At 38.8% G+C, this 13,673-nt stretch overlaps 1 protein-coding gene across 4 annotated transcripts; it reads left to right on the top strand.

The window, feature by feature from the left end:
* The first annotated feature begins 48 nt into the window (after positions 1–48).
* Positions 49–13,673, top strand: LOC119773959 (AP-2 complex subunit mu-A). Of its 4 annotated transcripts, XM_038271201.1 has the most exons (14): positions 49–348; positions 1,551–1,672; positions 5,631–5,636; positions 7,401–7,666; positions 7,912–7,994; positions 8,349–8,354; positions 8,503–8,638; positions 8,961–9,105; positions 9,426–9,443; positions 9,781–9,900; positions 9,996–10,131; positions 12,003–12,100; positions 12,232–12,343; positions 12,626–13,673. In XM_038271201.1, exons 2-14 carry the CDS (start codon positions 1,599–1,601, stop codon positions 12,758–12,760), a joined length of 1,335 nt encoding a protein of 444 aa, XP_038127129.1. In that variant the 5' UTR covers positions 49–348; positions 1,551–1,598; the 3' UTR covers positions 12,761–13,673. The 4 variants fall into 4 exon arrangements, with proteins under 4 accessions (XP_038127129.1, XP_038127144.1, XP_038127137.1 ...); XM_038271216.1 differs by lacking the exon at positions 9,426–9,443 and having other exon boundaries at positions 53–348; XM_038271209.1 differs by lacking the exon at positions 5,631–5,636 and having other exon boundaries at positions 54–348; positions 12,626–13,015.

Below are 13,673 nucleotides of genomic sequence, written 5' to 3'. Positions count from 1 at the left end.
CTAATATTTAAGATAAGTTCAGACCTGTGTTGTTTCCTAATGAAGGCAGGGTGATTTGCCATCCTAAATAACGATGTGCTCCTTGACTAATATCTAAACCCTATAAGAGGCAATTAGTCGCTCATTTGCTTATGATAAGTTGGCCTGGGTGCGGTTTGTGCAGTGCTCCAGCCGCGCCTTTTCCTGTCACGGCTCAACGGCCGTGCGTAAAGACGGCGGGTCAGCTGACAGCTAGCAGGACAGCAGGGAAAAGAAGAGAAGCTTTGCGGGTGAATGAGGTGGGAATACGCTGGACACTCGAGGCGGACTCGGGCACAAAGCAGTGGCGGCTTTCGTGAGATAATTGGGGTAAATATGCAAACACGGTTCTATTTCAATGCTCTGTTGTGTGGTAATTGTCAGGTAAAAAAAGCGAGCGTTTTAATTCGGAAATGCTAATATTAGCAACATTAGCCGCTAACGTCAAACTAGCAGCGGTAGGCTATGTGATAACGGAAAGGAGGCATTTTGTTCCACTCGGCAGAAGTGACCAGTTACGTTGTCTCCTTATGGGTTAGCTGTGATTTATATGTTGCAATATTTCTTGTAAAAAAACATATTGATAACTTTTAATGATTTGAGAGCCTGTCGTGTCCTTTTCCACAGTGCTCTTTTCACCGGAAGCCCGTTAAGAAATCCGCTTGGCAGTCCCGATAGCTAGCCTGCTATGGCTAGCTAAATTAGCCCGTTACCCTCCTCACTCGGCTTTTTTCCGCTGCTTTAATCGGATTGAAGGTCAGATCTTCGTTGACGCTCTCTTATATCAAAAGTGATTGCAATGAATCAAATATCGATGGCACACTGCTTTAACTGCAGATAAATAAATAAAGAAACTCGGTGTCGTTAAGTAATGGCCTGAATGAGCAGACATCTTGACTTCAGCAATATATTGTGGATAAACCCCCATTTGGTTTGATATTTATTTAATTATATATTTTTTCATTCGAAAGTGTTCACATGTAATTATCTTATTAATTTTTAAAACGCCATCTGAAGCCCAGTCTGTTTTTAAATGGAATTTCATGGATGTCCTTCATCCCTTTTTCAGATTTTTTTTTCAGCTAGAACAGATCACCATGACTTGAAATCCAAGTCACAGCAAATAAATTGTGCCACAGCAACATATAATATAAATTGATCATTTTGGGTTATTGGTGATAAATTTGATTTAATTCTCATCGAATCAAAGAGCAAGAGGGGAGCAGCTTTAAAGTCAGCTACCTGCCTCAATCTGACGACTGCTAATCTGCAATTGATCTTCTTTAGGAAAGCTAAGGAATGTCCTGATTTGAAGTACTCTTGGTTAATATGTGAGTCAAGTGTTTCAAAAGCAGCACAGCTGCAGGATATATTCAGCTCTAAATGAGAGGATGTCTAGTTGTGAGAGAGGGGAAGATGGAGAAAGCGGGTTTCAGGGACAAATGCTTCTCTGTGCCGTTGGCCGCTCTCACTTCTCTATCATCCTGTCTTTCCGGAGCCCGTTTCCTTCCCTAATGTCTGTCTTTTCTTAGGAGGAGTTTGGTTTCATCATGGCACGCTGGGAGTGAGAAGCAGCCACAATGATCGGAGGACTGTTCATCTACAACCACAAGGGGGAGGTCCTCATCTCCCGTGTCTACCGAGATGACATAGGGTATGTTTTACTGCAGCATGCTGAAAGGCTTCTACAGGTGCTGGTCATAAAATTAGAATATCATGAAAAAGTAGATTGATTTCAGTAATTCCATTTAAAAAGTGAAACTTGTATATTATATTCATACATTACATACAAACTCATATATTTCAGATGTTTATTTTGTTTAATTTTGATGATTACAAATGACAACAAATGAAAATCTCAAATTCATCATATCAGAAAATTAGAATATTACTGAAGACCAATAAAAACAAAGGATTTATAGAAATGTTGGCCAACTGAGAAGTATGAACATGAAAAGTATGAGCATGTACAGCACTCAGTATTTAGTTGGGCCTCCTTTGGCCTGTATTACTGCAGCAATGCGGCGTGGCATGGAGTCGATCAGTCTGTGGCACTGCTCAGGTGTTATGATAGCCCAGGTTGCTCTAATAGTGGCTTTTAGCTCTTCTGAATTGTTGGGTCTGGTGTATTGCATCTTCTTCTTCACAATACCCCATAGATTTTCTATGGGGTTAAGGTCAGGAGAGTTTGCTGGCCAATTAAGAACAGGGATACCATGGTCCTTCAACCAGGTACTGGTAGCTTTGGCACTGTGTGCAGGTGCCAAGTCCTGTTGGAAAATGAAATCTGCATCTCCAAAAAGTTGGTCAGCTGCAGGAAGCATGAAGTGCTCTAAAACTTCCTGGTATGTGGCTGCGTTGACCCTGGACCTCAGAAAACACAATGGACCAACACCAGCAGATGACATGGCACCCCAAACCATCACTGACTGTGGAAACTTTACACTGGACTTCAAGCAACGTGGATGAAGTGCCTCTCTTCTTTTCCTCCAGACTCTGGGACCTTGATTTCCAAAGGAAATGCAAAATTTACTTTCATCAGAGAACATGACTTTGGACCACTCACCAGCAGTCCAGTCCTGTTTCTCTTTAGACGCTTCTGACGCTGTCTGTGGTTCAAGAGTGGCTTGACACAAGGAATGCGACAGCAGAAACCCATGTCTTTCATACGTCTGTGTGTGGTGGTTCTTGAAGCACTCACTCCAGCTGCAGTCCACTCTTTGTGAATCTCCCCCACATTTTTGAAGGGGTTTTGTTTCACAATCCTCTCCAGGGTGCGGTTATCTCTCTTGCTTGTACACTTTTTTCGACCACATCTTTTCCTTCCCTTCGCCTCTCTATTAATGTGCTTGGACACTGAGCTCTGTGAACAGCCAGCCTCTTTAGCGATGACCTTTTGTGTCTTGCCCTCCTTGTACAAGGTGTCGATGGTCGTCTTTTGGACAACTGTCAAGTCAGCAGTCTTCCCCATGATTGTGTAGCCTATAGAACTAGACTGAAAGACCATTTAAAGGCTTTTGCAGGTGGTTTGAGTTAATTAGCTGATTAGAGTGTGGTACCAGGGGCCATCAATTTTGAACCTTTTCACAATATTCTAATTTTCTGATATGATGAATTTGAGATTTTCATTTGTTGTCATTTGTAATCATCAAAATTAAACAAAATAAACATCTGAAATATATGAGTTTGTATGTAATGTATGAATATAATATACAAGTTTCACTTTTTAAATGGAATTACTGAAATCAATCTACTTTTTCATGATATTCTAATTTTATGACCAGCACCTGTAGATCCCTGGGAAACTTTAGTGAGAATCTAACGTGTGGGTGGAGTGTCTGGGGTTTATCCCAGATCTGAGGATTATGTCCCTGAACCTGTGTAAGTTACTGTTTGTTGTGTTAATGGGAAGGAGCTAAAATACATTTAAGCCAGGAGTACATGTAACATATTATGACTCCATTTAACTCTAACGGTTGCTTTGCAAGTATCTGTCAAATCCTATCCTTTCAGATTTAACAGTTACTGTAAGTGAAGCATGGATAAAAACTGTAGGTTTTAATTATATAACCTTCCCTGTTGTCTGATATAAGGATTTAGTTCACTCACCCTGAAATTTTAAGATTATGTGCTGTTGCATGGGAAAATATATCTATAAAAACATTCATACAGACTAGACCTCTTTAAATTAACTATTCCCCCATAGAAATATATCACAGGGATAGTTATAAATCTATTTACCATCAGCATGCAACTCTTGGTACTTCATCTCCTAGGTCTTGCTCACTATTTTAAACTCGATGCTCTCAGTCATGACATGTTTTTTTTTTTCTCCCCCAAATGTCTTATCTTCTGTCATATTTGATGTCATTTGCCTGTATAGCATATTTTGATCATCCGTATTTTTAGTGTTTCTTCACTTAAATACATATACACTAGGTGTTTATATTATGACTCGTAAAACAGTTTTCATTTAAGGTTGTTTCTATGTGTGCAGTTGAGATGGGCTATAATTTGGGCCTTCCCTGGACTGCTGATTAAATGGGAGAAAAAGCTCATGAAAAGGGAGTACAAATCCACAGGATTCACGTTATACATTTAATGGACAATTTAATTTTCGTTTAACAAAAACATCTAAAGATTTATGAATCCAAGATAATTTTTGCTTTCAGTGGTGTGGGGTGTTATTTTGTCAATCTGAAATAAGCTATCAACTGATTCCTAATTGCAGAAGAAGGATTATTCTTTTTATATGAACAAGACCTTCAATGAAGTATTGAAACCTGATGCAATTTATAAGCATGACAAAAATTAAACAGACATTTGTCTTTCTCTCAAAGTCATATATTTAATTTCCCTTGTTGATTAATTTTACTAAATTTTCTTTTACTGAATGTACAGAACAATTCAATGAATTATATTCTTGAAAAGTTTGCCGTACCTGTACTCTGTGAATGAAATGAGTTATAAAGATTACAAACAAACTGATGTTTTCAAGGCTTTATTTTGTTGTAGTGATTTCTGCTTTAGAGAAAAACCATCAAGATTAGGTCATGTTGGACCATAAACACACCATCTTTATGAGGCTCTAATGGAGTGATTAAAATGTTTATGACCAGTTTGAAGACACCTTGATAGGTGTCAAAGATTCAGAAAGTCCCTTTTTTCAGCTTTGGTTTATAGCAAACATTCATAGATGTTTTAGATGTATCAATCCTGTATGATATTAGGGGTTTAAGTGCAACCAACCCAAAGGCTTTTGTGAGGAAAATTTTAAATGTATCAGTGAGTCATTAAATTCACAATAAGTCTGTTAACAAGTTCTGTATTAAGCTTCTTGGATTCAAATGCTGTTTTAAAATACTGTTTAGTTAAATGGTTAAAAGCCAACAGATGTCCATGTCTGAAATTAAAGGGGTGATCTGGACTTTTGTTTTGTAAGTTAAGACGAGCATATACAGCTTCAGTGTTTGGTTTCTTGTGAATTTTTTGCTTTGTTTTGCATTACCCAATTTATGTTCCTAAATGCCTAAAAAATATGGTCCTAAATGCTCAGCTTTTGTGTGACCCAGATAATAAGGCCCTAGTTGCAGGCAGTGTCATTCAGAAATATTCGGGTAAGTGACTATTTCGGGTATATGGCGCTTATAAATTGGGAGCTGGGCTTCTCAATCATAGCAAGAATCACAGGGGTCGTCGGTGGCTCATTACCCCCACATTGTTTAGCATTCTGTGAATCTTTGTTTCAATGGGTGGGGCGCTGAATGCGGCTCAGGTGTAAAGTGCTCTGAGTGGTCAATTTGACTAGCAAAACTTAGAAATTAAGTTTATTTTTGGGATTTGGACTTTACTAGAAATAATACTGCAGCTGTGTTTTATTCAGTACTGGATACTTTACTGTGTAAAGATCATAGCAATGCTGATAACCTTTTTCCAAATATGGCATCATGAACAATATACCATGTTTCTCACTCTGTCTACATGATGCACAAAAATGTCTTGTACATTTTTGTCTGTCCTCTTCTGTTACCTTTGTTTCTCCTATCTATCCCGTGTTAACCATTGTTGTTTAACCATTTTCCTCCATCTGTTCATCTTGGCCCCTCATGTAGAAATAGGTAAGAGTTCCTGAAGCTTTCAAAGCATGACTCCTCCCCCTCATGGCCACTGATCAATGACCCCTGAACTGCATGAGCCTTTATGCTATGGTTAAAAGGCCAATGGTTCCTGTAAGCATGTCTCACCTCTACATACATTGATTACTGGACAACCTTTTACTGAAATCAAGCTGCAAATCAATTGAAATCAAGGAGTTTGACCACAGCCAGACTGTGGATACTTCACCAGCTGAGCTAGTGCCCTGGCATGTAGTCTGAGCATGGGCTATGAAAGTTACTTTGGTGCTCCTTTCTGCCGTTCCTTTCAAAAAGGAAACATTTGTTATAAATTCTGTAAGGTTACACTTGGTGTGTGATGTGGCTTAATTAGCATTGACTAAAATAATTTTCTGAGTTTTTTTTTTTTTTTTTCATATCTGAAACTTAAACGTAGCATATTTAGTAGTGCAGTATTTGGCTGGAGACATAAGAATTTATATAAATTAAGTGGGACCTTTTTCATTTGATTGTCCTTCGACATGTCTGTCATATACTGTTAGCTGCAGCGCCTTGCCAAAGTTTTCACAAAGTTTCTTGTTGCATTATCTAAACTATTGTATACGGATTTTATGTGGTGGACCATCCTACAGGCCTCAGAGGTTTGGAGAATGTTAGTCAGCAAATTACCAATGGACACAGCAGAAAGGACAGGGCCACAGCTGTGGGGTTAAAATGGGGATGAAATGAAGCGCATTTATTTGACATCTCAGTGAAGCAGCAGTAAATCTACTCAAGGGAAAATTTATTTTTTATTATTGATCAAAAAAGTCATGGTCTAAAGTAAATGCAGAGATGTTCTGCGTAATGCCTGAGAGGGTTTTAGCTGGGGGAGATGAATGGGACTAAATACAAGACAATACTGGAAGATAGTCATTTAGAAAGTGAAGGTCCTTCTTATGGCAGGAGAACAACCCTACAACATGCAGCCAAAGTTTCAATAGATTCAGATCAAAGAAAAATATGATATGATGGCCAAATCAAAGTCCAGACCAAAATCTGATTTAGAGTTTGGGATGTTTAAATACTTTATCTATCTAGCCTGACTGTACTTGAGTGTTTACCAAAAAAGGGTAAAACTCCCTTGCATAATTTTAAAAGAAGCCTGAGGAACAATACCGTAATGAACAACGGTTCTATGGGTGTAGGAATAGACTGTTCACTAAGAAGGAAAAAAAAAGAAAATGTTATACGTAAGATAGTTTGAAAAGCCATAAAAGCTTTTGGTGTTTTTCATTGGTCCACCACCTGAATTCCCACAGGATTACGTTGAACATTGGAATGTGACATAATTAGGAACATGTGTTACTGCTGTTTCTGCAAGGCAGTGTATAAGTGCTGCTCTCATTATACTGGATATTCACAGTAGTGCTTCCTTGAACATTAAGTTTGGCAATGCACATTAGAAATAATCATGCAGGTTTTTATCTTCCCCTACGTAAACATTATCTTTTTATTTGGAGAAATTGACCAAAGAAGTTTTAAGATGTTAATCCTTCACTCTGGCATTCTTGAAATGCCTTGTACAACTCTTTGTGTGTATTCATATTATTTGAAGCAGCGTTTTCCTGGGGTAGCTTTCTTAGTAGCAGCTAAAGTGTACACATTGTATCTAATGGTATATGTAGGAATCCAAAGTTACAGACTACCTTAAAGTATGCAGGGTTTGTTTTTAAATTATTTTGTTAACCTAAAAAAAAAAAAACTTTTCTCTCCTGTCCTTTGCAGGCGTAATGCTGTGGATGCGTTCCGTGTGAACGTGATCCACGCCCGGCAGCAGGTTCGGTCCCCGGTGACCAACATTGCCCGAACCAGCTTCTTCCATGTCAAGCGCTCCAACATCTGGTTGGCAGCCGTCACCAAGCAGAATGTCAACGCCGCCATGGTGTTTGAGTTCCTTTACAAAATGTGTGATGTGATGACGGCATACTTTGGCAAAATCAGTGAGGAGAACATCAAGAACAACTTCGTGCTCATCTATGAGCTGCTGGATGGTAGGACGAGATTATGAAACCTTCTTTTAGTTGGACCTGTGCTTTTATATTTAAAATTGTACAGGAATGTTGTTGTTTGCTTGTTTTTTTGTTTGTTTTTTTTTTGTTGTTGTTGTCAAACCTTGTCTGTGTCACATTCAAAGTTAGTACATCTCAGTCGGGGCTCATTTATTTCACCATAGCTCGTCCCAGATTGGTTTTCTTATCTTCACTGAAGGTTATCTGTTCCTGTTTTGTTTATTCAGAGATCCTGGACTTTGGCTACCCCCAGAATTCAGAGACAGGTGCCCTGAAGACCTTCATCACCCAACAGGGCATCAAGGGACAGGTAAGCAAGACATGTTTACACTTGGATCACATTTTTAAATCCTTTACTTTGATTTGATCTTTAAACAAACTTGGCTGTTTATGACCAATGGAAAATTTACATTGTATGTTTTAGTTTATTCTGAATATGTGGGACAGGTACATTTAATGTATGCTGCCTGATTCTGTGTGTCCTGTTGATTCAGTGAAATCTTTGTGGTAATGGGAACAGGAAAATTCAAATGAAGTAGTTTTATGATCCAGATATAAAGGTTTTAAATAATTGTACATGCACTTTTGTCTCTGTTGTTTATATTGTGTTAATTTTTTTTTTTTTCCTTTCTTTGCTTCTTGGTGTGGATTCTGGATCCTTCAGCATCAGGTAATATGCTTAGATTACCTTTTCTTTCCCATCTTTAATATATTTAACACCTTTCCATGTTGCCAATTATCTGCTTACCTTGTGGGAAAAAACCTATTGTCTTTGTTCCTTTCGTTGGCTGCTATAATGTCTTCCCTCTGACTGTCAGACAAAAGAAGAGCAGTCTCAGATCACCAGCCAGGTGACGGGGCAGATCGGCTGGCGGCGTGAGGGCATCAAGTATCGCCGCAACGAGCTCTTCCTGGATGTACTGGAAAGCGTTAATCTACTCATGTCGCCTCAAGGTCTGTTTATTTTCCTTTCCCTCTTGATGCTGATGACAGATGACCTTAGTGGTTTCACTAACATTAATATTATCAGTACAAATTATTCTTTTTTTTATCATTTTATTTTTGTTCTCTGATAGGTCTGTTATGTACAAAAATGTACTATGTAGTTGCAGCATGACCAGTTATCTAAAGCTAGTTGCCAATTAACTTTTTCAACAATTCCTTCTGAGGTCCTTGAGTTGTACTGTTTTCAAAGATAAAGAAAATGTGTGCCCTTTAACAAAAGGTCACCTTTTGCTGCTGTGTGAGAATGGTTAGTTTTGTATCTCCCTTCCAGGTCAAGTCCTAAGTGCACACGTGTCAGGCCGAGTTGTGATGAAGAGCTACCTGAGTGGAATGCCTGAGTGCAAGTTTGGCATGAACGATAAGATCGTTATCGACAAACAAGGGAAGGGTGGAGCGTCCGATGATGCAGGAAAGAGGTACATGATGGAACAAAGAGGCTCTGATCCCGAAACATGGCTTTGGTTAATTAATACTTTTTAGGATGTTGAACTACTTTTCTCACTTCTGTATTTTCATTGACTGATTCTTTCTTTAGAAAACCTTTTTTTTTTTTTAAGAAAAAAAAAAAAGGAAGTTTTGTGTCAGAATAAAAAGGAAGCTTTTAATTTGTTGTGTTTTAAGCCTGTTTATAACCAGTCATGCTTTACAAGTTGTTTTTTTCCCCCCTTTTCTTTGCTTTCCTTTGCATGGATCTCTCCTGTCTTTCCCCTTTCTTTTTCTATGTGCTGTACCTCAGTGATTTAGGGGGAGGAAGGTACTGTGCTACCAATTCCTCTCCCCCCCACATCATCACACATCCCTGTTCTAGTATATAACCATCTCATACTCTGTTGAAAAGTTAGCTGATAAAATGTTCCTTTTTATGTTTTGTGTAGCCAGCTTCCCATCTTTTTTTTCCCTGTATGCTTTCACCCAAACAATTTCAGAATAGTACCTAAACATAACCTCAACCTGTTTGTGTTGCTACTATCCATGTTCCTGTATGTGTTCATATGTTGTGTGTTCCAACTTATGGATAATAATATGGACAATAAAAGTACAAGTTTGTTTCTTTTAATAACTGTTTTTTTCCCCTCTACATTTCTCCTCAGTGGGAAGCAGTCCATAGCAATTGATGACTGTACCTTCCACCAGTGTGTTCGTCTCAGTAAGTTTGACTCTGAGCGCAGCATCAGCTTCATCCCCCCTGATGGAGAGTATGAGCTCATGAGGTCAGTTAGTTTCACTCTTGAGCTGCAATTTTTTGTGTGAAGATTTTCAAACAATGAATGTACTGCTCTATAACCTTTTCTCTCTCACCTTGCAGATATCGCACCACTAAAGACATCATTCTTCCATTCCGAGTTATTCCTCTGGTCAGAGAGGTGGGTCGCACTAAACTGGAAGTTAAAGTGGTCATCAAGTCTAACTTCAAACCCTCCCTGCTGGCTCAGAAGATTGAGGTGAGCTCCTGGTATCTGTGACTGGCCTGCAATATACAGCGTTAAAGCTGTGATTGTTTTAATCTGACATTATTTATTATAAAAGGTGTGTTGATCAGAATTTTCTGTCCAACTTTTTTACCAAATAAGGATTTTGATCTGTTCATGCCACTTGAGGTAAATTCTGATCTCTTTTCAAGAATTGTTTATTTAGAAAAAAAAATGTTTTTACAGCATAGGACAGATTAGTTTAAAACAGGGTTTTAATGATTCTATAAATTAAGCAACATAAATATGAAGTTACTGTAGTGTGGGATGTATCCCTCTAGATCAGGGGTGCTCAAGTCCATTCCTCAAGAGCTACTATCCTGCAACTTTTTGATGCAACCATTTTTAACACACCTGAATCAAATGAGTGGCTCGTTACATGCCTCTGTTGGGCTAAATGAGGTTAGATTCAGGTGTGCTAGAGAAGAGATGCATCTAATGGCGCCGTTGCTGCTAATGCTACTCACCCTGCTGTCGGGCTTACAACAGAATCTTCTTCTTCTGGAATATCTCCAGGAAGAACAGAGCAATATCGACGACATAGTTCAGCACCTGAATTTGACTTAAACACGAAAATGGACCCGCAGGGCAAACATGTATAAATATTAGTGCACATGCCCAACATTTCGTCGCTTATTTTTGCTTTGGCACCACAGCGCCACTTACAGGCCTGGCATACATTTTGCAGCGTTTTCATGCATTCGTGTGGACGCTCACATTTATTTTACGTCTCCGTGTTTACGGCAAACGTTTTGGAAAATATCAGCGTTTCTTGTTCGTTTTGACTTCGTGTGGACGGGGCCTTAGTCTATGTATAAAAACCAGGTGTTAGATGGCAGCCTCTGGATTACACCGTGTAGTGCTTTTTCTGTTTTGTGATTTGCTTATTATATTGTAAAGGTAAGCAATAGACTTTCACTTTAAACTCTCTGAATCTTTTATCTTTATTCTTTTTAACTAATATTGAGTCTGAACAAACAGAGCAGAGAATGTAAATCAACCAGGTGAATGCATTTAACTCTTTCTCTACGGTGAACACAAAAAATGACTGTTTTCCCAGTAACGACTCTAACATATAAATGATTAAATGAAAATGGAAAACAGCTATGCCCTAAATGCATAGCTTCCTCTTGCTTACATGCTTTACATGATTAAACGTCTAGTTTGATTCCTGCAGAGGCTGTAGTCATAAAGTCTTGTACTTTTTCCACCAATCAATGACTTGTCACTGTTTATAAGAATATCCAAGAGGCTGTATCTATACCTCACCACCATACTAGATGGCCACTTAAGCAACAGTTTAATATTCTCTCTAAATGAAGTGGTCAGAAGATGAGAGGTGTCCTGATGTGACGAAGCCTTTCTTCAGTGGGAGGAAATGTGGTCAAAACAGCTAATTGTAACAATAATAAAATCTGAGTTTATGTCCCCTTCATTGTATTTCATCATCGTCACAAAGTGGTCAGGGTTTAAGTTGTTGTTCGTAAAAATCCTAAATGTCTTTTAGATTTTTATTTTTTTTAAAGGGTCAAATATGGAAAATATTTGGTTAACATGACCTCTGGTAAGCACACTGGAAAATCCAGAGTCTAAGTCCTTGTATGTTTAAACATACCTGACAAATTTGAACTCTCACACACAAACATGGTGTTATCATAATGTTGGAGTCGCATCTAGAAAAGAATCAATTTTAAGTTTATGCCAATTGTCCCTTCACTAGTTAATTTCTCAGTTCAGCTCTTTAAGTCTCTTCTAATATGTAAATGAAACTTAAAACCCGATTTACTGTGATGTGTTGCAGTTTTGCTTGGCCTCTCCACACTTTAACATCGTTTATTTTTCAGGTGCGAATCCCAACACCCCTCAACACCAGCGGTGTGCAGGTGATTTGCATGAAGGGAAAAGCCAAATATAAGGCCAGTGAGAACGCCATTGTTTGGAAGTGAGTCACAACACCTCATTAACAAACTCACCTCTTGTATCAATTTTTGCACTCTCCCAACTATTTTATTTTTTAGGTACAAATGTCACATCTTGTTTTTCAACAATTCACTTCATGTTTTGTGTTTGCAGGATTAAACGTATGGCTGGAATGAAGGAATCTCAGATCAGTGCTGAGATTGAGCTGCTGCCCACCAACGATAAGAAGAAATGGGCCAGGCCTCCCATCTCTATGAACTTTGAGGTAATAATCCTTTGGTTTCTGTCCCCCTCTTGGTCTCCTCAGACTTGATTTATCTCCCATTTGTCTCTCTGTCTTTTCAGTTTATTTTCTATTTTTCTCGACTAAAAATAAACCAATGTAGAAAAACATCAAAAGGCGTATTGTAGCCAATCAGACAGATGAAATGGATAAAATGTTTCCAGTATCTTCATCAAATCCCCAGCCGTTTCATTTCCTCCCACCAAAGCAGCCTGTGTGGTCCACAAGTCTCATCTTGTTCAAACTTCTTTCTTCTTTTTGCAGGTTCCTTTTGCTCCATCTGGCCTGAAGGTGCGCTACTTGAAGGTGTTTGAGTCGAAGCTCAACTACAGTGACCATGACGTTATTAAATGGGTGCGGTACATCGGCCGCTCTGGCATCTATGAAACCCGCTGCTGAATTTTTACCCGACCAGGCAGCAATCTGACCACTTTCCCTCCCATCTATCCTGTTAAGAATGTTTTGTTTTTTTCTTTCCACCTCCCCCTACTTTGTCTTTGTTCTTCCCTCAACCCGTATCACTTCTACCCCTCTCCCCGATTATCCCTTCTTAACTAGGTGTTGGAGATGAATTGACATTGTTTAAATAAAAAAAAGTAAATATGGTGTAATGCACAGATATATGCAAAATGTGAACCATTGTACCGTATATATCTAGTAGTGATGAATACAGTTGTAAACCATCTGGTGTCTGTAAGGAAAAGACAGGTGAAGCTGGGAACTCAGGGGGAGAGACGGAAAGGTTTGAGTGAGTGCTCGGTGTTACTGTTCTATCTACGCCACTGTTAAGCTCCTTAATGTCAGACCTCCCTGATATGGTTCTTTATTGCTGTCTTGAAGATGAGTCCAGATAGTTTCTATTCACACCCTGTATCTAGTACAGTTTACCCGCTGAATAAATTGACTGATTTTTGTTCCTGGATGTTAGCCATGTGAACCCTGTGTATTTCTCACCTAAAAGGGGGGGAGGGGATTCATTCCCACCTTGTTTTTTGATATTAGATAAAGAAATTACATTGTTCAAGTTGGTTTTTATATTGTTGCATGTGTTATTTTCATGGATCCCCCTTTCCCGCTTTCAGTTTGGTCAGGTCATTTGAGGTTAGACCATCATCCTCTCTGGCTTTTGTGACTTGTTTTCCCCCCCCAAATACTTTATAAGCACTAAGATGATCATTGTCACACTATGTTCCAGTCAAAAGATCGGTCTGCAGTGAGGTGAGGTCTCCCCCTGGTGTTTGCTTCGACCATCTGCTTCTTCTTGTTTGTAGCCCTGGTGACCATTCTGTCCAATAAAATCTATGTAACCAAA

This window comes from Cyprinodon tularosa, unplaced genomic scaffold (genome assembly GCF_016077235.1).
Source record: "Cyprinodon tularosa strain WSP-4 unplaced genomic scaffold, ASM1607723v1 ctg12, whole genome shotgun sequence".
Taxonomy (NCBI): Eukaryota; Metazoa; Chordata; class Actinopteri; order Cyprinodontiformes; family Cyprinodontidae; genus Cyprinodon; species Cyprinodon tularosa.
The sequence above is the reverse complement of the archived record's forward strand: the minus strand, read 5'-3'. Positions and strand labels throughout refer to the sequence as shown.